This window comes from Ostrinia nubilalis, chromosome 11, assembly GCF_963855985.1.
Source record: "Ostrinia nubilalis chromosome 11, ilOstNubi1.1, whole genome shotgun sequence".
Lineage (NCBI taxonomy): Eukaryota > Metazoa > Arthropoda > Insecta > Lepidoptera > Crambidae > Ostrinia > Ostrinia nubilalis.
This window is the reverse complement of record NC_087098.1, coordinates 15458056-15482821: the sequence shown is the minus strand read 5'-3', so window position 1 is coordinate 15482821 and position 24766 is coordinate 15458056. Positions and strand designations below refer to the sequence as shown.

The 24766-nt window shown below is 38.0% G+C and overlaps 1 protein-coding gene and 1 long non-coding RNA gene across 3 annotated transcripts in view; one reads left to right on the top strand and one right to left on the bottom strand.

Annotated features, from left to right (window-relative positions):
* Positions 1–24766, top strand: part of LOC135076371 (uncharacterized) — a 183906-nt gene that overhangs the window by 102745 nt on the left and 56395 nt on the right. The window lies entirely within an intron of this gene.
* Positions 16664–21178, bottom strand: LOC135076339 (juvenile hormone esterase-like). 2 transcript variants are annotated; one of them, XM_063970829.1, is made up of 4 exons: positions 21134–21178; positions 20804–20950; positions 19180–20485; positions 16664–18910 (listed from the first exon to the last, which is right to left on the bottom strand). In XM_063970829.1, the coding sequence occupies exons 1-4, from the start codon at positions 21173–21175 to the stop codon at positions 18669–18671; spliced, it is 1737 nt and encodes a 578-aa protein (XP_063826899.1). In that variant the 5' UTR covers positions 21176–21178; the 3' UTR covers positions 16664–18668. The 2 variants fall into 2 exon arrangements, with proteins under 2 accessions (XP_063826899.1, XP_063826900.1); XM_063970830.1 differs by lacking the exon at positions 16664–18910 and having other exon boundaries at positions 18913–20485.

Here is a 24766-nt window from a genome sequence, read left to right as displayed (position 1 = left end):
CTCGAAAAATGCGCCAACTCGCTACTCTTTAGTGAAAAAATGTAACTTTTGCCTCAATTGTTTGGGCTTTCATAATGTTAAATATTGCAAATCTCAAAATCGTTGCTCAGTTTGCCAACGTAAACATCACACTCTTATTCATATAGATAACTTTAACGTGAATAGACCTATGACGTCACAACAGCTGACTTGCAGCGCGACGCTTTCGCCGACCGACGCGTCCATGTCCGCGCCCGGTCCGGTCACGCCGCCGTTGCAATCGATGCCAACCAACAATGTATCTCTCTCTGCAGTCACGCCGTCGATCGCTGATGAATCTAGTACCACGGTCTTATTACCCACCGCGTCAGTGTATACTTATGACAATAATAAGACGTGTCAAAAATTACGCGTGTTTCTAGACACAGGTTCGATGAGCAACTTTATCACAAATAAATGTTGTGCGCGACTGAACTTAAAAGTCAATCCGCTACCTACCACTATTAAGGGCATAGGTCAGTCTGAAAGTGTGTCGCTAGGATATGTATCTTTCACAATTGCCTCACGCTTTGATCCCAGGTGTAAATACACTATTAACGCACGCGTCATTGATACAATAACCGATTATTTACCTAATGTAAAGGTTGACATAACCCAGTTATCACATTTACAAGGTCTTCCTATGGCTGATGACAGCTTCGATATCCCTGCTGAAATCGATTGTTTGTTAGGCAATGAGATATTCCCGCTTCTTTTAGGTAGTAATAAAATAACTTCACCGCAATCCTCTGTCATCGCCATCGAAACCACGCTCGGATATCTCGCTATGGGACGCGCTCAGTGCTACTCAGCTCATTCACGCAATGATAATAAAGCATTCTTTTGCAATGTAGACTCGCACTCATTAGAATCACTCACGCAACGCTTTTGGGAGCTTGAAAGTGTACCTACTAAGAGACACATCAGCCCTGACGAGGAAATATGTGAAAACATTTTCCAATCAACTCATTCTCGCGACGACTCTGGGACTTATACAGTTTCTTTGCCATTTAAACTCGACCCATCAGAACTCGGCGATTCTTACTTTACTGCTAGGCGTCGCTTCTATAACTTAGAGAAAAAGTTAGACTCAACTCCAGGCTTACGCACTAACTATAATGAAAATATTCAAGACTGTATCGATAGCGGTTTTCTGTCAAAAGTCGAAAACGCATCGAATTCAGAGGAAAATACTCCAAATTATTATATACCTCATCATGCAGTATACCGACCAGATAAACTCACTTCAAAAACTCGAGTCGTTTTAGATGCAAGTTGTAAAACAACCTCTGGAAAGTCGTTAAATGATGTTCTTTACACTGGCCCAAACTTACAAAGTAATATTTTTGATCTTTTAATTAACTTACGCATTTTCTCAGTCGCTTTATCTGCTGATATTGAAAAGATGTATTTCTGTGTAAAGCTTGATCAAAATCACCACCCGTTTCAACGCATATTATTTCGATTTGATCCTGAATCACCGATTGATACTTATCAATACAATAGGGTTTCTTTTGGCGTTTCTAGCTCGCCTTACCTCGCTATGCGTGTCGTTCGCCAACTCGCTGAGGACGAGCGCGCGAATTATCCTATCGCCGCGTCTGAAGCTCAATCCTGTATGTATATGGACGATTATGTCTCATCGATGGACGGGTTAGAAAAAGCTGAACAATCTTACCATCAAATGGTTAAGATGTTCATGGCCGGGGGGTTTAAAATGGTTAAGTGGATCTCGAACAACCCTGAGCTTATAAATAAGATTCCCGATTCGCATAAAAATCCACAGCTCGTCGATTTTGACACTGACTCAGAAATTACGACAAAAATCATAGGCATGCAGTGGCAACCTAATGATGACGTTTTTCTTTACAAAATTAACTCTACTAACTCTGACCAATGCACAAAACGCACGATTCTTTCCGCAACCGCTAGATTATTCGACCCTTTGGGTTTGCTAGGCCCTGTGACAGCGTTTCTCAAACTTTTAATTCAAGAATGCTGGCAGCGCGAACTTGAATGGGATCAGCCAGTTCCAGACTCAATAAAAAATAAATGGAATCGGTTTGATAGTGAGATTAACTATTTATCGCAATTAAAAATATCTCGTCATATAGGGATCACCGCGGGTTGTCACGTCACTATCATGGGCTTCGCGGACGCCAGCGAAGTATGCTACGGAGCTGTAGTTTATGTGCGCGTGAGCTCTGATGCAGATTCACCCGGTGAAGTCTTTCTTATCGCATCCAAATCGCGCGTCGCGCCTTTAAAGAAAATATCTCTTGCGCGGCTTGAACTGTGCGCAGCGCTGCTCTTGACAAATCTTTTATTATCGGTTCGCGATAGTATAGAGAATCGTTATCCTGTTAACTCAATTTACGCATTTTCAGACTCGACTGTCACTCTCACGTGGATACATTCTCCCGCGTACAAATTTCACATTTGTTGCGAATAGAATTACTGAAATTAATTCGAAACTCAACGCAAAAATTTGGCATCATGTTAATGGAAATGAAAATCCTGCAGATGTAATATCGCGACCTGTAACTCCTAAAGCATTATTAAATCAATTAAATTGGTTTCACTCTCCTCAATGGACAGCTCAGCCAATCTCGCAATGGCCTATCGAGCCATTTCATCTAACAGTGTTCGACTGGAAGAGAAAAGTATCGCTCTTGTTTCAGAGACAAACTCTCAATCGAACTCTCACCCTTTCGATCGATTAATTGATCGCATTTCCACGTACCCAAAATTATTACGCGCTACTGTGTACGTGTTACGCTTCGCTAAAATACTACGTTCAAACGGAGTGGTTACATCCTCTGATTTAGAACTCGCTGAACTCTATTTAGTACGCCATATACAGGCACTATTTTTTACTCAAGATATGCACGCAATTAAAAATAATAAACCCTTTAACAAATCGCTTCTCAAACTTAACCCTTTCATTGACTCTGATAATATACTTCGTGTCGGAGGTCGACTCACTCACTCTCAACTCAACTATGGACAAAAGCATCCAATCATTCTATCGCCTAAACATCGCTTCACTCAACTTTTTAGTTGATTACTTTCATGTATGTAATTTACATACTGGTCCTTCACTTCTACTCAGTCTGCTTAGACAGAAATTTTGGATACTTTCCGCACGTAACTTAGTACGTCAAAGAGTGCATCAATGCAATATCTGTTTTCGTTTAAACCCTAAATCTACAAACCCTCTTATGGGCGACTTGCCATCATTTCGCGTTTCAGAAGCTAAAGCCTTTGTTTATACATCGGTCGATTATGCAGGTCCCTTCTTTATTACTCACATTCGCCGCAGAGGTGTTAAAAGCCAGAAGGCCTATATTTGTTTATTTTGCTGTCTTACAACTAAGGCTCTACACATAGAGTTAGTTTCAGACTTAAGCTCTGATCTATTTCTCGCCGCTTTTCGTCGATTCATTTGTAGAAGAGGCCCCGTTTCCATGATATATAGCGACGGAGGTACTAACTTCATTGGCGCTAAACGCAAGCTTGACGAAATTTACGCTCTTTTAGAATCTGACTCTCACAAAAATTATTTAAGTTCACATTTGGCTGAACAACGCATTAAGTTTCTTCATAGTCCACCATATGGTCCGCACTTTAACGGCATCACAGAGATAAATGTTCGTTATGTAAAAACGCATCTTTATAAAGTTATTGGTCTTCAAGTGTTAACATACGAAGAGTTCAACACTGTACTTGTACAAATAGAAGGCTTATTGAATAGTAGACCATTGTGTGTTCTTAGCTCTGACCCATCTGATATATCCGCTCTCACTCCCAATCACTTTCTCAATATAACTCCACTGAAATTCTTACCAGTAGAGGATGTCTCTGATATTTCTGACAATCGGTTAACGCGTTATCAGTTAGTCAATAAATTAGTGCAAAGCTTTTGGCGTCGCTGGAGTCAGGAGTATTTAACTTCTCTACAACGCCGTGAAAAGTGGAATACGGTGACCAAACCGATAGATGTGGGCTCTGTTGTTGTTATAAAAGATGACAATGCGCATCCTCTTTGTTGGCCATTGGGTGTGGTTGTGGAAGTATATCCCGGAAAGGACAAAATCATTCGCACCTTAAAGATTCGCACTGCAACCGGTACTTATGTTCGGCCTGTAGTTAGAGTTTGTCCTCTTCCTTTACAGTAACTCAAATAATGCTTTTAACTTTAATTTTTCTTTAACTTCAATTTAACTCAACTTTAACGCTCATTTAACTCAAATTTAACTCGTTTAGTTCTCTCTAACGCATGCTTTTTTGCGTTTTTAACTTTATTTTTTTTTACAAACGCTACTCAATCTAGAGGAAGACCTCTAGGCCGGGGGAGTTGTACGCGCCAGCATTAAAACCTCATACATTTCGAACTCATGTCACACTATTCTATCACTCATTCTGACAGTCCTTTTTCCTATCCTCTCCCTCCCACCTTCAGTCTCGCTCTCGCATCGCAACGCGCCGCTTCGCCTACCTATCTGGGCGTTTATTACTAAATAAGTATCCAAAATAAACCAATTCAAATAAACCCAAATCGCGCGCTAAACTCATCTCAATAAAATTCAAGTGTTTGTGAAAGTGAAAGAAGAACCAAGCTTGGACCGTCCTGTGGAGTCTGCTCAATCGAAGGTATCCCATCCCGTTCCTATCCCAATCTCCTACACTATGAGCATCACACGCGATTACCTGCGTACCTCTGTGCACTCATGGGAGTTTAAGCAGAGGTCCCTAGAGTTTGACTTTGAGCTTTGTTTATAGTCATTACGAAGCAGACTGATGGGAAACTGCACTGTTTTGAATTCGAAAGGGTAATTTGACGGTGTTAGGGGAATTCTAGGAATAAATACAGAGTCTCCTCATTGAGATTGAGACATTTCAATTTGAGATTTCACTTGACATTGAACACAATCTGACATGGAGTTTTCAAACACTTGTAAAAATAAAAAGTAATTAAATCAAAGGCACTAAGTAGTATTGTTATCAACTTCGAAGAAAATGACTGCCAAAATTACTTTCTACCCGTGCCACACGTCTTTCATGAATTATTAATGAATTATATTAAGCTAAATTTGAAGTAGATCGAACCAAGGAATCACTTTGTCCCATACAAACTTTGCCCCCTTTTTTCACCCCCTTCATTTTATGACCCCATTTCGGAAAATCTTTTCTTATGAGATGCCTACGTCATACAAGAACACACCTTCCAAGTTTCAGGTCTCTACGATATCCGTCAGTCATTTAGGACAAAGCATTTTTATTAGTTGTCCAATACTCTATCGTTCCAGGTATGTCATTGACAGGAGGGCGCTACTATCTTAATGGGTTATTCATTAGTCCCAACTTTATGCCACTTGACATTTCAGAATCGTTTGACTTTAGATAGGTACCTAAGCGATTTGATATTCGGAGTCTTTGAATGAAATCAAGTTCTGAAAATATAACTTGAGGTGTTGTACCCGATCAAGCTTTTCATTGCAGGACAGTTAAATCGTTTTATTATTAGTTTCATCTCTAAGTCTTAATTTGTCAGATTAGGTAAAGGCTCCATGAGAGCAAAATTTAGCTTTATAATAGTTTTTAATTTTTTTCTTGAAATATTTGACGCTTTGTAATCTCTCGTTAATATAGGTCCACACAAATAAAGAATGTTTGACTTCGACTTTAATAAATTATGCTCTTACATAATTATAAATAAACTAGCTTTCCGCCCGCCGCTTCGCCCGCGTGGAATTTTTCGGTTTTTATATACTAACCTATTACACTCAGATATAATGTGGCTATCTATTGGTGAAAGATTTTTTAAAATCGATTCAGTAGATCCCGAGATTACCCCTTACAATTTAAAAAATATACAAACACACAAACTTTACCTCTTTATAATATTAGATATAGATAGGTAATTTGAAACCCTATTTTGTTTTATTCTTTTTTTTATTTTAAATATTTCACAATCCTAACTAATATTTACTGTAAGTAAATGCTAAATAGTAAATATTAGTTTGGATTGTGAAATATCCTACTAATATTATAAAGGCGAAAGTTTGGATGTCTGGATGTCATGATGTCTGGATGTTTGTTACTCTTTCACGCAAAAACTGATTTCTGTTAAACATTTCATGTAAAATATGTCCAGTTATAACTCTATTTACATCTGCATCTGTAAGCAAGGATAAAGGATGTTCTTCAGCCCAGATGCGTCTTTCAGTGACGTGCAGCTGCCCCTTTAATTGACCCACTGACCTAATTTTTTATTATTTATTTGTATCAGTGTACTCTTCTAAAGAGTGTAAGTCGATTGTATGTAGGTAGGTACTATTAAAATGTAATTTTAACTCATTGCTTTTGTCTCATATTTGAGGAATGTACTATGTATCATGAGTAGAGTCTTAGTTTAAAAGGATGCCAACGATTTAAATTTCAATTGGTAGACAAAATTCATAATTCTTAATTATCAAAAATTTTAGCTTTCTCCAGTAACACTGATATTATTATACTGTGACTCATCAAAGTCATCATTGTCAGAAATATTGACAAATTGCGAACTGTCACGTGCATAAAACTGACACGCGTCCGACCTCCGTAAGCGCCACCGCGCGACTGATTGAGATTGTCCAAGCCGTCATGGGCGATTTTTCCACATTTTTTAACATAGTAACTAAATAAGACGCAATATAAAAATTTCATCCGTTAAAAGCCCTCAAGTTATTTCTGAACTTTAGTTTAGTAAAAGATTCAGAATCTCAAATAGCTTATTTTAAAAATAAAACCATAAATAGAAAACGAATAGAGGTAACTTTGGGAATTTATTCTATCGAGTCAACTTCATCAAATCGTGTTTCCATCCGTTAATAGCCCTAGAAAATATCCTCAACTATGCCCAAAAAAAATCTTAGCCTTTAATTTTACTGTTTAGTACCTCAAAAATGAAAAATGAAAACCTCATTTTCGCCATTTTCTCTGCTACCCGGCCTTAACGATAGAATAAATTCCCAAAGTTACCTCTATTCGTTTTCTATTTATGGTTTTATTTTTAAAATAAGCGATTTGAGATTCTAAATCTTTTACTAAACTAAAGTTCAGAAATAACTTGAGGGCTTTTAACGGATGAAATTTTTATATTGCGTCTTATTTAGTTACTATGTTAAAAAATGTGGAAAAAATCGTCCATGACGGCTTGGACAATCTCAATCAGTCGCGCGGTGGCGCTTACGGAGGACGGACGCGTGTCAGTTTTTTGGCCGTGACAGTTCGCGATTTGTCAATATTTTTGACAATGATGACTTTGATGAGTCACAGTATAATAATATCAGTGTTACTGGAGAAAGCTTAAATTTTTGATAATTAAAAATTATCAATTTTATCTACCTATTGAAATGGCAATGCCAGATTTTGTATGGAAAGTGGCGTCTTTTTTTTTTCGCGCGGCCATCGACCAAACTTTGTTTTTTGATTACAAAATAGTGTAATAAACCAAACTTACTATGGCATGTATACCTCTAAACTCAGTCTGAATTGAGTTACGAGCAATAGAAGTTTGATTATTTTCATACTAGATTTGCTTTTTGTGCGCAAGTTTTGTAAGAAATTGCAACAAAATATTGCGCTATTTTTTTATTGCGCTGATTCTGCTCCATACTGATGTCTGAAGCCTTTAATGGATGATATTGTTTGTTTACACATACAATCTCACTATTTTGTTGCAATTTCTTACAAAACTTTGCGCGCAAAAAGCAAATCTAGTATGAAAATCATCAAACTTCTAATGCTCGTAACTCAGTTCAGACTGAGTTTAGAGGTATACATGTCATAGTAAGTTTGGTTTATTACACTATTTTGTAATCAAAAAACAAAGTTTGGTCGATGGCCGCGCGAAAAAAAAAAGACGCCAATTTCCGGCATTGTCTTTTAAATCGTTCGCATACTTTTAAACGAAGACTCTACTCATGATACATAGTATATTCCTCAAATATGAGACAAAACCAATGAGTTAAAATTACATTTTAATAGTACCTACATACAATCGTCTTACACTCTTTAGAAGAGCACACTGACACAAATAAATAATAAAAAATACTGTCTAAGGTCTGTAGCTAAAGGTCTAAGCTGTAAGATAGAAGAATCTTCTAGCCAAAAAGATGGCAGATGCAGCAGATGTCAACGGATTTAAAACTGGAGTTCATATGACTCCTTGTAGACTTGAGTCTCTAGAGCGTCCCTTCCTCCACCATGCGTAAGAATTTTCACAAAAATACTGTCTAAGGCCTGTAGCTAAAGGTCTAAGCCGTAAGATAGAAGAATCTTATAGCCAAAAACATGGCAGATGCAGCAGATGTCAACGGATTTAAAACTTGGAGTTCATATGACTCCTTCTAGACTTGAGTCTCTAGAGCGTCCCTTCCTCCGCCATGCGTAAAAGTTTTCCAAAAATACTGTCTGAGGTCTGTAATAAAAGTCTAAACTGCAAGATAGAAGAATCTTTTAGCCAAAAACATGGCAGATGCAGCATATATCAACGGATTTAAGACTGGACTGGCACCACCTTGCAATGTCATCCTCTCATTGTTATCTGTAATGTAAATTATTTTTAAAATGTATTTAAAAAATAAAATGTTCGTTTTATTATTTCAATAATCTGACCTCTCAACTCAACTACACTACACAAACACCTTTGTTCGCAACTGTACTGACGAAACCTCGATATTATACCGTTCATTTAAGATGGCAAGCTTTTTGCTGCGGTAATGCACTCCAGGTAACCGTGTGTGATGCTTATTGCTCATAGTGATTTTCGATACAGAGCCCCGTACATACGTTATAGGGACCGTGCACAAACTATAGGTGGCAGCACTACTGCGACAGAAGAGACACTATGCGGACAATAAAAGAAACTTATCAGACCTGTCATCGTGTTGTCAACAATATAAACAAAAATCAAAATTACATATTTTTATGTTTTATGATAATTAAAATTATAAAATATGGGTGTAATGACCAATCAATAATGATCGACAACGTAGTCAAAATATATTAAAAGGAAAAAAGCTCTTCGAGGCCGGCCACGTGTTAGATGTTGAAGAGAAAACTCACGACAAAAATGATACTGTGATAACTGGTAAAATTGTCGCACAAACAAAAATTCTTATTCTTTACGACGTGCAAATTACTGTAATTATTTCTGAATTACCTTTGAATTTATGAAATGTATTATGTTTTCAAAGTATAAGTTTCATTAATTCTATTTATGTACTTTCTCAACTTTCAGCTTGATTGTAACAGAAACATTACAAGTGCAATTTGTAAATGCAAGGCTGGCCTATCAGGTAAATGTAAACATGTATGTGCCTTAGTTCATTATGTAAATTCTCCAGAAAGTGCTAAATCAAAAACAAGTAATGCCCAATAATGGGCTAAACCATCTTACCGGCAATTATTGGGTTATGATAAGGGACTGAAAATGTATGAGCTATTTCCAACACCAGCCAAAAAGCCGAAACTTTTGAATGTATGTAAACAGCTAGAATCACGGGATATTTCCACAGCTACTTTAGGAGAATCATTGGCTATAACACCTTTGTATTTTGATTTACTGTATTTTTTTGACGTGTTGGTACATCCAGGAATGGAACAATGCATTATTATTAAGTATATAATAATGTATTTTCACCAATTTTTTCACTTATAAAATTATGTTTATTTACACGTGTTGTATGTAAATGGTAAATGTCAAATATTAAACTAGGGTAAAACATTCAAATTTATGACACCAGTTGGCAGCACCATCGATGTGCACGTTCCCTATACATAAATTATGGAAAGAAAACACCCAGACCAATACAAACAAATATGTATGCAATTTTAGTATGATATTTTTATTTATTAATAAACAAAAAGACTGAACAAAATTGATGCGTGTACTGATTAATGTAATTAACCACATGCAAAGCTTTGTGAATTGCAACAACTATAATTTATTATCCAAGCTCTAAATAATCGCTACTACGAGTAACTGATCATAAAATGTTTTTCCTATCGCTCAAGCTCCCGAGGATCTACCGATAGGTCGGGTGACGTAATCTTGAAATTCTTTTAGCCAGCGCGGAACTTCAGGAAGGTCGGGTGACGCCACGCCTCTTTGAACCGTGTTTACTTTGGCAGTTATATTCTATACGTATTTATTCGATTCTAAAATATATTCCCAAAAATTTTGAAAGTTGTTTTAATTTGTATCACTTGGATATGATTTGTATTAAAAAGTGCTGTGAGTGTGACGCTTGAACGGAAGGAAGTCAACCTAACCTAACCAACTGCGTATTTCTAAACTGCGTATTTCTATACTGTGTAGCCGCGAGAGCTCTTTGGCGCGCTGTCTTCGGCGAAGTATTGCGCGCGCAGATTTTGACAGCGCGAAATACCTACTTTAGCAGAAATACCAAGCCTTAATGAGTAATAAACTAAATAAAATAAATTGTATGTATTTTTTGTTAAACCCGTGTATGCAGACTGCTGGTAGTAAACAACAATCTAAGACCCAAAATGATTATTATATGGATTTAAGTGATTGTCACTTTGATTTAAATTGTTAAATACTAAACAGAAAGGTACATAGGTAAAATATATCTTTATGCCGAAACGGCCTCAGTCAGTATCTGTACCAAAAGCGACTCACTGATCTATCAACTTTTTAGACTTCAGAAGTGTAGCCACAATTGTAAAGAACCCATGCATATTTAGCTTAATACGAGGGGTTAACAGGACTATTATTTAGTATTTGCATTGCACAAATTATTAATATTCTCAACAAATATATGGAACTATACTTATTCCAGTTCTTGATAAATCCGCCAATATAATTAAACAAAATTTATATCATATCTTCAGATGTTTATTAATATTTTATGAGTAAAAAGTAATAAGGTAATTAATGAAACTTTGCACCTAGGCTTATTTTTTATCTATACTCTAATATTATCTCTAATAACACCAATTAGAGTTAGTTTACTTTCACACAGCACGAAACGGACACAAAAGAAGCAGCATAATATCAATATAGGTGGTTTTCTCTTAGAAGCGAATTTTATCGACTACACAGTCAGTATTAGTCTCTTCAAGGCAGTTCCACGCCACCTTCCTCGTATATGCTCGACCAGAAAGCATTGCTGCCGTCCGATCACTATAACGCCGTTAAGTGCAAAAACCACTTTCGGAGAAAAACGAGTTTAAAGATCGCGAATTAAAAAAAATTCGCTGTTTCAAAAGTAAAAGAGTAATTTGTAATTTAAATATATCATTTTAAAGGTATTTTTAAGAGCTACAATTGACACAAACTCTCACGACGCTACATATTATAGATTTTGAAATATTTTAATTTATACATTTTAACTCAGTATTATTGAAATAATATCTCAAAATATACACAACTAAAACGCCGGTATGGCTACCTTAACGGCGTTTAAGTTTTGGATCTTGAATAACTTTGATACATTTGTAAAATGAGTTTCTAACTAATAATTCTACTAAACTTTAATGCCGTTAAATAGTTTAACGACGTTTTAGCTCGGTAATACTATTATTTTTTAACGTCAATATACTTGCCTTAAATGCAGCTAATGTTAGCTAACGTCATTTAAGTCTAGTATTAACACATAAATTACGAAACTATTGGTATGCCTGTTTGATTCGTTTTGATTACAAGACTAAAATGCAGTTAAAAACAAAACTTTTCACCATAACGGCATTTAAGCTAAGTACTAGCTACTTAGTAGTTCAGGAAATAAAGAAAATTGCATTTATGTCAAAAATAACAAAACCTGTTTTAGTGTTGAACATCTATATTTATGTAAAAAAATCAACTTTTTACTATTTTTAGCATTCGTTGATATCAATCATACGTTTTATTATAATAATTTCTTAAATTTACCACTTTAAAAAAGTAGATACTCATAAAAGACAACACAAAATAAAATCTTTACATTTTCATTACCTATTTGAGATCAATTAAAACCAACTATTGAAAGTTCTCAAACTTAGCAGTTTCACAATACCTATTAAAAATAATAAGTGACGACACTTTATTACCAATGCCGCAATATTTATATTATTTTGCCTGTTTCAGTAGGCTACAACTACAATATTTTGTAGTTAATAAAAATTAAGATCTATTTATTTAATTCAATAATAATGTACAACGCGGCAAGCCTTACCTAATAAATGAACTTCACGCTGCTTATAATAATCATCTAGTTAGTGAGAATGGTGAGAATCATGTTTATCAAATGGAAATAAACAACAATTCTTAAGTAAAATAGTATCAAATTAAGTCGACATAATATAAGTGTATATTAAACAATACACTCTATTTGCAGTATTGTCGAGAATATTATTCTCGAGAACTTTCACAATAACATTCTCAATAACACCTTTACTAAATTTAATTTTTTCTTCGTGAAATGTTGTTTTAATGACAGAAATGTCTTTTTACACGTAATTACATAATGTTACTGTCCATTTGTTCGTTTTTTGACATTAAGGGCATATTTCACAATCGCTTAGTAAGGGCCTGCCTGTTTCACGACTTCTGGATAAGTTGTGGATAGCCTATGTGACGGATCATTTTGACACATTTTTATAGAAAATACGTGCTAGCTAGATTGACCCGACACTTGCCAAATATATCCCGTATATTAGTCTGTTGTACGAGATTTGAATGGTTCTCAAACAGCTAAAAATCAACAAGGCACCTGGTGATGATGTAATCACAGCTGAGCTTCTGAAAGCAGGCGGAACGCCGGTACAAGGCTTTTCATAAGCTGTTTGATTCCGTCATCCTCAAGAGGAAAACGCCTACGGCATTGCAAAGAAGTATGGTGGTACTCCTCTTCAAAAAAGACTTGTATAAAAACGCCAAAATGTCAGTCCGTCTCCAGGATTAGGTCTCGAAACTATTAGAGGCCGGTCGATCTATTCTCATAAATAAAACACTGGATACTCATCTTTCACATTATATTGCCTTATTTTAGATACAATTCATCACTTAGCACAAAAGCGCGCGGAGTCGTCTCCGCGCGTCCCTCTATTCTGACGTTTGATGCTAGCGTGACATTGACGTATTGTCAATGTCACTATGACAGCAACTCATTGGCCACAACTATATCGTTATTTTAACGTTTTAGATTTTTCATAATTAACAGTTCGGCCATCCTACATTTCCTTCGCCCTCGAAGGTCTACTCTACTCATAGCACACTTGACGCCTCGTATTGGGATCCAGCTGTGCACCTTGCTAGGTCCACTCTGCCATCTCCACCACCATTCGCACCACAAGCTGGCCGTGAACGCGCTCGTAGGCGCCCACAACGTGCCCTGGCTCACGCGCGCCCTGCTGCTCCACCACGCGCGGCACCTGCTGGACTCCTGCTGCGCCGACCGCGCCGTGCACCACGCAGCGCTCGCCGCGCGGGCGCCGCTCGTGGCGCGCCGGCTCGCCCGGCTGCACCGCCTGCCCGCGCACTTCCTGGCGCGCGACCTGCTGCGCGCTGAGCGGGCGCGCTGACCGCGCTGCTGCTGCCCGAAGCGGGCGCGCTGACCGCGCTGCTGCTGCCCGAAGCGGGCGCGCTGACCGCGCTGCTGCTGCCCGAAGCGGGCGCGCTGCTGCTGCCCGAAGCGGGCGCGCTGACCGCGCTGCTGCTGCCCGAAGCGGGCGCGCTGACCGCGCTGCTGCCTGGAGCGCCCGCGCTGACCGCGCTGCTGCCCGAAGCGCGCGCGCAGAACGCGCTGCTGCCCGAAGCGCGCGCGCAGAACGCGCTGCTGCCCGAAGCGCGCGCGCAGAACGCGCTGCTGCCCGAAGCGCGCGCGCAGAACGCGCTGCTGCCCGAAGCGCCCGCGCTGAACGCGCTGCTGCGCGAAGCACCAGCGCTAACCGCGCCAGACATAGTTCATGATGTCACACAGACATCCCACACAGAATGACAATATCCACATAGTTTCTTGACAATACCACATGTCAATAGTTCATGATGTCTCCCACACAAGGCACGGCATCTTCACAATTCCTGATGTCACACAGACATCCCACACAGCTTGTCATGACATGTCTCACATAGCTTGTCATAACATGTTACACACATCTGGTGGCACCCGGTGGACACGCGACAGGAGCAGCCGCATGCCGACCGCGCCGCGCGCCACGCCGCACTGCACCGAGCTGGCTGTCGCGCCGCTTCGGCCCGCCGCGCTTGAGCCGCCGCCGCCGCCCACGCGCGGGCTCCTGCAGCTGGCGCCGCTAGGCGCGCTGCACTCCACGCACCTTTGCACGCTGACTACTTTCGGCTCTGCTGACACAAGAAATCATCATACAGTACATCTATACACCATCATACAGTACATCTAATGTCATCATCCTAAATGATTTATGGGATTAGTTAGGGTTCTTTGAACATTTTCACTTTAAACCCACACAGATTAGGCCATTCCACATAGCTTGTCATGTCATGCCACATGTTCTCCTCACACAGATATCAGGACATCTCACGCAGAATGACAATGTCCGCCCAGCTTCATGACAATGTCCACTGGTGTATGATCAACAAGTACATCATATACATTATTATTATTATTTTCAAACCATTCCCATAACCACAACATTATCAAAATATTAAGATGAATAACACAACTACATAAATCATCACTGACAACAAAACAATGCAAGTGAAACATATTGATGCTTAACATTGTGTTTGGGTGAACACCAAGTTGCTCCACACACAAATGCAACTTTATCAAAATAAACTTCTTGTTATTATCTTAGGTAACAGCACAATTGCAAATACTTCAATGAAGTTACCATCCTCAAAGCATTCACAAGAAATACCCAAGTACTTTAAATAACTTTTTGCTTAAGGCTGCTAGCGGCACTTGGGAAGTTCTAAAGTCTAGCAGTAGACTGTAGCGAACTAATTATTAAAATCTGTTCACACTCAAGTTAATTGTATGCAATTTCATGCCAATGACAAGAATAAGCACAGTTAAACAACCAAGCCGCAGTGGCACTGCTAGTCTCAGCTCAACCCTTGCAATAAAACATTAATTCAACTCACCAAATATCACAGCTGATTCCTTTTGTATTGCATTTTCACTCACCAAATATCACAGCTGATGCCTTTTGTATTGCATTACCTTCTGTCCAACTCCAAATCACTTAGGTGGAGTACCCTTGCTCAGTGTTAAGCTTCACTCAGGTATTGTGCTTGACTGATTTGCTCACCACAGGGCCAACCCGCAGACAGATAGGTCACCATATCTAAAACTCAAGTCAAATCTAAAAATATGCACACACAACATGCTACAACCAGTAACCTTTTTATTAACCAGCTAACAAATAACCTCAAGATTAAAATCATTTTCACCATGTGAGAATAACCAACAATAATGCCTGGTTCACAAACAAGAATACCCTTTAAGTTAAATGTACCACATTCTTTATCTTTTTTTTTTGTAATAATAATAATAATTGGATAAATTTTAATCACCCACACTAATTTTCAATTTTAGTAATACAACCCAAATGACTACTGGCAGTAGAAATTATTTGATAAGTTGGAGAAATTCAATATTAACATTATCCTTACTCAAATATAGCTTCATGTAACATAATATTGTCTTGCATCTACAGTAATCAGGAGTACCTACACAATAATTATGTTTCACAATAATTGAAGTATCAATCACTATAAGAGTACCAAGAATCCCCATGTTCAATAATATAACTGGCTGCTTTACTTAATTTCAATTAGCTAAATGTTTTAAGTTATTTCATCTTGTAGTACTTACTCAACATCAAGAAAGAAACATCATGATACTAAAACTGATTTACACAACACAGACCTTAGCTTCAATTTACTTGAATAAAACTAATTATTAATTGTTCTCCAAAATAATGCCAAGAGGTTACTCAGGCATGATTACCAAACTTATTTTAATTTATCTGACCATTATTCTATCTATTCTTTATTGATTTTAAATCTCAACAGGTTATTCTTCGCAGAATGCAAACATGAACAAATGAACACCGTTCAATTTAATTTCATTTACTAAAATAGTTTATTAGGCATTGCAATTAAAGTGAGCACATACCATAGCTTTCACACACATTCCTGGCATTATCAGTAAAGACTGACAATACCTATAACATTTGATGCTTCATTCACTTCCATGCATTATTTTGCTCAAAAAGGAAATGTGTTAATATTGTTGTTGTTGGAATAATCGATAATAATAATAAATCATACCTGCTCTGGGGCCATCGTTAATCAAATTGTTCACCACTTACGTGACCACAAGCCAAGTTACGGGAGGAGCATCTTCATAATTTGCGTCCATCATTTCTCGTACTTAAATACTTTTCTGCATCTCACACAGTTGTCAGCGTGTTTTCCATGACATTCTCTCTTCATCATATTCCATTATAATCATAGAACCGTGGGCGTTTTGTGTTAATATTCGTGACAAATCACACGAGACATTGGTCACCTGGAACACTTTGAAATCACGTTACTATCATAGGTTTCAGATCTCACTTCTGAACTATTAGAGGCCGGTCGATCTATTCTCATAAATAAAACACTGGATACTCATCTTTCACATTATATTGCCTTATTTTAGATACAATTCATCACTTAGCACAAAAGCGCGCGGAGTCGTCTCCGCGCGTCCCTCTATTCTGACGTTTGATGCTAGCGTGACATTGACGTATTGTCAATGTCACTATGACAGCAACTCATTGGCCACAACTATATCGTTATTTTAACGTTTTAGATTTTTCATAATTAACAAAACCTATCCAGTTGCAGCGAGGGGTGAGACAGGGAGACGTAATATCACCGAAACTATTTACCACCGCCCTGGAAGATGTTTTCAAGCTTCTGGGCTGGAGAGGATTCAGCATAAATATCAACGGCGAGTTCTTCACCCACCTTCGATTTGCAGACGATATCGTAGTTGTGGCAGATCTAGGCACAATGCTCGATGGCCTCAGTAGAGCCTCGCAACAAGTGGGTCTCAAAATGAACATGGACAAGACAAAAATCATGTCAAATGTCCGTGTTGCACCCACTCCTTTGAAAGTTGGAGACTACACTCGAAGTTGTTGACAATTATGTATACCTGAGACAAACCATCAGGTATAGGTACTAACTGGATAGTTAGGTAGGTCCAACTTTGAGAGAGACGTCGATCGTCGAATCCAGCTCGGCTGGGCAGCGTTCGGGAAGCTTCGCGATATTTCCACGTCCGAAATAATACCGCAGTGTCTTAAGACAAAAGTCTGTGACCAGTTTGTGTTGCCAGTGATAGTATACGGATTTGTGATGTGGACCCAAAGGGCGATGGAGCGTGCTATGCCAAGCATAGTTTCCCTGCGTGATCGAATCAGAAATGAGGAGATCCGTAGAAAAACCAAAGTGACCGACATAACCCGCAGAATTGCTAAAATCAAGTGGCAGAGCTGAATATGGCCGATGGGGTAGAAAAATTCTCGAGTGGCGACAATGAGCCTGAAGACATAGTGTGGGCAGGCAGGCCCCTCTAGATGGATCGACGATCTGGTAAAGGTCACGAGAGGTGCCTGGATGCGGGCGGCGCAGGACCGGTCGTTGTGGAAATCCTTGAGGAGACCTTTGTCCAGCCGTTGAACGACATTTGCCTGAAACAAACGAGCGTTATGTCTTCGTCTAACATAGAAGATGTAAAACAAAATGAACAAGTAAAATGACCGAACACCAGGCTTCTCTTACTAATTTTTAAAATTAGAAAACAAAACGCAACGTGTTCATCATTTAAAACTCAGAGGCACACTGAAGCTCAATTACCGCGCTGCCGTGTCCTAAAGTTGCAGTGCGCATTAGCCACGAAAATAATGACAAGACAGCAATATCTCACTAACACGTTTCATACCTTGTTTATAACGACTAGTCTTAGATAATAAAAGAGAAACATTGCACATCACATATTAATAAACAACAAACATAAAATTAAAACTAAATTTATTTTGTTGAGAACGCTAGGAATATTCCCGGGAGCGTTCTCAGCGGCACATCAGTAACTCTGACTGAACTGAGTGATCGACGCACGCAACGACGCTTAGAACACTTCATTCAACTTTTTGAACATAGCCGCATTATAGTTTAGGAATGTAGGTTAACGGCATTTAAGTCTTGTAAAAATGTAAAAAACACATAGATTGTTACATTTGGTTAGCCTTAATGGTGAATTCACTAGTGCAATTTCAATAAATAAATTCATGTAATACAAAGCTATAATGCCGTTATTGGACCTTTGTTGCGTTTAAGTCTAATAATTATACTTAACGGCGTTTTAGTCTTGAGGAGTCTATTAAAGCTTTGCAAAGAGCAGCTTAGCAATATTGTCGTTAAAGTACCTTAACGGCTGTATTGACTAGAAATTGTAAATAACGGCAATAAAGCTTTGTAATTTTTCTTAAATTTTTAATTCTAATAACAATTAAAGACGCTTAACCGCGTTTAAGCTAAGAAATGTAATGTAACTGCATTTTAGTTATGTAATCTTGCAAAGGCGAAGCAGTTAGCGGCTTTCTTATTTTTTTTATCTCAGGAACTAAACAAGATATAAAAATTTCGATAATAGTGCTAGATTAAGCATTTTTTTCTGATTCGGATGGTATTCAAAAGTCAAAATTGACCAATTGTGGGTTAACGGCATTATAGTGATAGGACGGCAGATTGGCTCCAGCGTCAGGGTTGATGTCAACGCGCAGGGTGGAGTTAATGACCATGTACTGCTTCGAAGCATTGTCGTACTCTGGCCATGTCGCGCGCAATCTTCTAAGAGTCGGGTTTCTAAAAAAAAAAAAAAAGATATTAAAAGGAGATTCTATTTATCATCATCATTTTAACCACAGGATGTTTACTGCTGAACATAGGCCTCTCCCAATGGCTTCCGTCTGATCATCCACAAGGTGGACCGACCACCTCATAAAGGTAGCAGAAAGGCGCTGGATGAAGGCCGCTACCATTATTTATTATGTTTTTTATTTTCATTGTTCTTATACTATGAGAAATCGATTGGTCATTTTTATGAAAATTTAAATTTTATACAAAAACTTAACCATATTTTGCAAAGTTTGTAAATAATGTGACTGTCTGATTAATAAGTCTGTAAGCTTCTGATGATACGTCAACTGTTTGGTTTCTGCCAAGTTGGATATCAAAGACATATCGCAAATCATCCGTATGTCCTACTCCAGTTATTCCATACAGTTCTCCGTCGGGCGTGAATTTGTTTATTTCTGATATGCAGAAGAATTTGTACAAGAACTTTTTATTCCCATTTGGCAGGTGCCTTAAAAACCTGTTTATGTTGTACACAAATATTTCTTCACTTTGGTAGTCAAGGAACTCCTTAACTGTTTCGTTATTGATATCCCTTTTACCAAAATATTGTTCGGATATTTTCGCTGCTAATGCATTCTTGTCAATATTTTTTCGCCCGTAATAAGTAATTTCACGAGGTATCAATAATTCGCGCATATTGTTGTACCTTTCTAGTGAATTGCCGAGTCTACGCAACTGATACAAATATTCCAAACTGGTGTATCCTATCATCAGGTCTACTGAATTAATTTTTCCTTTTTTAAGACTCTCAGTCGCGGACTCTACTAAAAATCGTTTTTGCCCAAAGTTTTTTTCGGGAGCAGGTACGTACGGCGACATTTTCAGCCCAATAGCCCAGTTTTCTTCAACTGGCATGACCGTAGGAAACTTGTGAATTAATTTCAAAATGGGTCGCCTTTGCAGGAACTCCAACATTTCGTTTGGATCGGTCGTGTTGCTTCCCAACATGTTTCCAAGTGCAAAAGATCGTTTTGCGGTCTCGTAACTGATGGCCCACTCGCAAAATGTAACGCCGCTCATAGCTATAGCTCGTTTAAATAATCCTTTAGACATTGGTGACAGTAAATGATAAGTCACTGACGCTGACCCTGCGCTTTCTCCAAAAATGGTCACTTTGTCCAGATCACCACCGAATTTATGGATGTTGTCATGAACCCATTTTAACGCAAGGCTCTGATCTTTCATACCAGCACTACCCGGAACATCCTTCGTGTCCAGGTTAAGGAATCCCAAAGCATCGACCCTGTAGTTAATAGTTACCAAAACGACATTCTTTTCAACAATAAAATCTGGGCCGTATACATATGAGTTTCCTGATCCACTAACAAAGCCACCTCCATAAATGTAAAACATTACTGTGAGAGGTTTTTCTGGCTTCAAGTCTGGCGTGTAAACTTTTAAATACAGACAATCTTCGCTACCAGGGACATACATATTGACTACTCTAGAAAATTGAGGGCAAAGTGAACCGTGTATTATTGCCTCTTTCACGCCTCTCCATGGTTTGATGGGTATGGGATCCTGTAAAGCAGAACACAAATATATTTTTTTTAAATCAAGTTGGTTACTAATTACAAAACTAGATAAGTAGCCGTATTCACGTAACAAAACCTCAACGACAACAAATCGCTGAGTTGCGATACTATCGAGTAATCGATCCTAAAGAGTTCTATCGAAATGACCCTTGTGAATGTGAATTTAGAACGTGAATTATGCCAATGTTTAGGTCAGGTCTTGCGGAAGGCAAATACTCGTATTCGTGGTAAATTCGACTCAAAATTTTAAAATAAATTTTTGACGTTAATTTTACTATATTTAGTACTAAATTTCGTTCGTTACCTTAAATCGCAAGTCTCCAACTGGTGCTTCAGCATAAGGAATCCCTTTGAAACTGTAGTATTCTCCTAGACCAGTGGACAGCTTTTTTCGCACACCCAGCAATAGTCCCTCATTGACTCTAACCATAGCAAGTTGCACAAAATTGCCCTGAAAAAAAAAAACAACAGCATGAATATAAAATACGACCAATTCAATAGCTTTGAAAGCTGGAAAATTGAATTTTGGTGCCTTTTGTAAATTTCCCAATAGTCAATATTTTTCAATGTACGAGTACATACAATTAATATCTTAATCAACACAAAACTCATTGAAGAATTTAAACCTACTTACCGTTGCTAAAGTATAGAAAAATATCAGACTTAAGACCCTCATGGCGATTGATACACAATTTCACTGTCAAGTTCACTGCAGTTTCCTTATTTATAGTTGGTGTAATCACTGACATTAACTGGTTCTCGATCAATGGCATTTATCCGCCATAATGATTTGCATAAACGTTTGATTGACTCGCCAAGATGCTGACTGTCTTGACTGTTTGAAGTTCTTTCTATTTATAATCAGATATCTTTATATTCGCAACTTAAATAATTATATTTGTAAAAAGGTTGATCGATCGTTACGTCATACGCGAAAAAAAATTGATGTCCAAAGTTTAAATCTAAAATTGGTTTCTTGTTAACGGCTAACGGCGTGACCAATTATTTAAATCATGGGAATATACTTAAATGAAGTTTTGGCTAACTTGGCAACTTTACCAACGCTTAAGGTAAACAATAAGAGTCATCAGGTCGCCCAAAACGATTTAGTTTTTGAGTAGTGTCAAAGTAATTATTTGTCTTTCAATCACAAAAATAATAATGCCAATTAAGTTACAGCTATTTTATAAAATACGAGCTTGCGTAAAACTGGTAGGTAATTCCGGCTTTTACCCGTGGTCCCCCCAACATGTCCCCCTGGTGGGTCCACGGGTAATTTTTTTTACCCGTTGTCCCACCGTTCTGAACAGTGTTTGCCAGTGGGTCTATGGGTAATTTATTTTAACCATGATCCCACCGCACTAAGTGGCAAACATTGCATGTCACCTAGGTATCTATAATATTATAAAAAAATCTATAATTAATTATAGAAAATAATTATAGGTAGGTACGGCACCATAGATTTAAGTTCATATTTATTTGAGAATAAAGGATACATCGAAATTAATAATTGCAAGAACATTTTTTTATAACATCTTCACATCACACATGTGGGTTAAAGTCACTCATATCCTATCACATCACATCAGTCCACATGTTAGCAATCAGGCTTCCATTTTATTAATAACATTTGAAATTACCTACATTGTATAGTCGTTCAACGAATATTTTGCCTTAGACAGTCCTGTTTTGAAAGCAGGCGCCAATCTGTCGCCGGCGGCCATCGGAGCGTGACGCGTGCGGCGCTTGTTTTATCAATCTTGTAAATTTCTGTACGAAGAGAAATATAGTAATTGATTGGATCCTGTGGGTGTTATTTCCGGAGTTGACCTGAATTTCTAATAAGTCAGAAGTGGTAAGAACGTTGGAGAAAACCAAGTGGTATGTACACTATTTTATTATTATATTTTCGTACCATAAATACGGTTTGCTTCTAAATCCTCGTTTTTTTTATATAATATTGCATACTGAATTCGTTTGTATTTCGTTAAGAATTATTGATCTTAATCAAGCATACATCAAACATAACAATATCTACCTACCTGTTCGCCCAGTAAGTATAATAACAAGTAAGTCGGTAAAATAGGAATTCCCTGCGAGGTAAAATACTCAAAATAATGTCTGGCTAGTAACATTAGGTACTAGTATTGATTAGCGGTTAAACTCATTTGTAGAATAATAGATTTATTTTTGCTATGTTGTGCAATAAAATATAATGCCTACAATGTAACAAAACGTACTTATTGATTTGTGTTCCTGGAACAAGAACATGACTGTATTGGTTTTGTTCCGAAACAGACAGTAAACATCATAGTTGGAAATTATTTATTATTATTTTAAGCAATTAAACACCAATACTTGGGCGAAGTGTTTTATCAGGTAGGCAATAATTCTGAGTCTTTTGTATAGTAACTCACTGTAAATCAATTAATAAAAATTGATGCATTTTTATTTAACACTCAAATCAATACATTAAATTGATAACCAATCCATTTAATAATTAAGTAACAAACATTGCAAACACATTACATACGTACCTATGCTTTACTTTGTGGACAACCTCATTTTATTTTACTTGTTTTATTTATTGTTTTCTTATTTAATTATGTTTGATAACTATCAACAACGCAATGGTTAAGTGCAGTCACCCGGCAAGCGAAAAGTCGCGAGTTCGATTCCCGGCTTAGGCAGTTCGTTTGCAATTATAATAAAGTATATTTTTACAGTGGTAGTGATTTAAACTTTATAGACAGTTACTTTCAAATAAACTGGTTATATATATAATACTTCATTCATTAACTATTTTTCTTCTTTGTTTCTTCCTTACTAACCTCACCTGTTACATTTAATTAACAAATCACATTATTATTACTAAAATGATTGAACAAACAAAGCTCCACTGCAACAGACCGACTTTATTGAAATTATGTCTTCGTCGGAGATCTCTCGTTATACACCACCTTTAGATAATCGGAAAAATACGAGGCCGTCCCGCTGTAGGGATCGTCGTGATCGCCCTCTGCGGAGGCTACGGCCTGAAGTTTCTCCGAAAAATAGGGACCGACGAAAACGTGAAACATACCGCAGTAGATCGCGTCGTCGGCGACCCTCCACTGAGAGCTCCAATAGTAGTTCCTCTCAATCTAGCCCTCGAAGGCGGCGGAGACGGACACCTTCGACTGATCGTCGACGATATGCTACTAGTACGACTACGGGTTCAGTGGAAAGTACTGACTATTCTAGCCACGATTCACGCGTTCAACTCGGAAAAAGAAAACGTCAGCGATCCAGTACTTCCACATCGGGAAGTCTATCGTCTGGATTGAATTCGGAAAGACCATCACGTCAAAGGTACCGTTTGAGAAAATCTCAGAAGAGACGGCGTTACTCAAGATCTCAAACGTCTAGAGACTATGGGGTACTCAAGAAATTTGCTCGTTTGTTCGGTAAGGCTGATCAGCACTTCGAAGGGGCACAACATGTAATCCCTGAATTTAACCCGGATGCAAACGACCAGTCAGCCGTTAACTGGGTACGTAAAGTAAACGAAACTGCCAGAATTTATAAATGGAGTGACAAACAAATAATTTTCTATGCAATTCCAAAATTAGCTGGCCACGCCAAGAAATGGTACCAAGGTTTGAGTACTATTAACTTGAGTTGGCGAGAATGGCAAAAGAAAATTGTTAAATCTTTCCCCGACGATCGCAATTATGCTGATCGACTTTCGGAAATGTTGGAAAGGAGAAGTAGAAGGGAGGAATCACTAGAAGACTATTACCATGACAAGGCAAGATTGGTGAAAATGTGTGGTATAGAAGGACGTAATGCAGTTGATTGTATAATTAACGGCATATTTGATTTTAACATACGTCTCAATGCCCAAGGCTCAAGTTTTAAAAGACCTTCTCAACTACTGAAATATCTCCGCCGAATTTCTAAGAAAAACAACGTACTCCGCAAAGCTAATCAATTAAATAGGTATGAACAAAATACGAAGGCTGGAGAAAAACTATTGAATGCGGGAAGTCAGAAAGCAACTACTGTTACCAATCGCGAAGGTTTTAGGCAAATTCAATGCTTCAACTGTCTCGAAGTAGGTCACACCTCGCGCACGTGTACAAAACCTAGAAAACGGTGTGATAAGTGCTCTCGTTTTGGACATGACAGCCTTAAATGTGAATTAATTAATAATATCCGGGATAGAACCAATATTAATATCAAAGACAGTTCAGACAGTAAAGTGGAGCCCGTGAAGAAAGTTTTA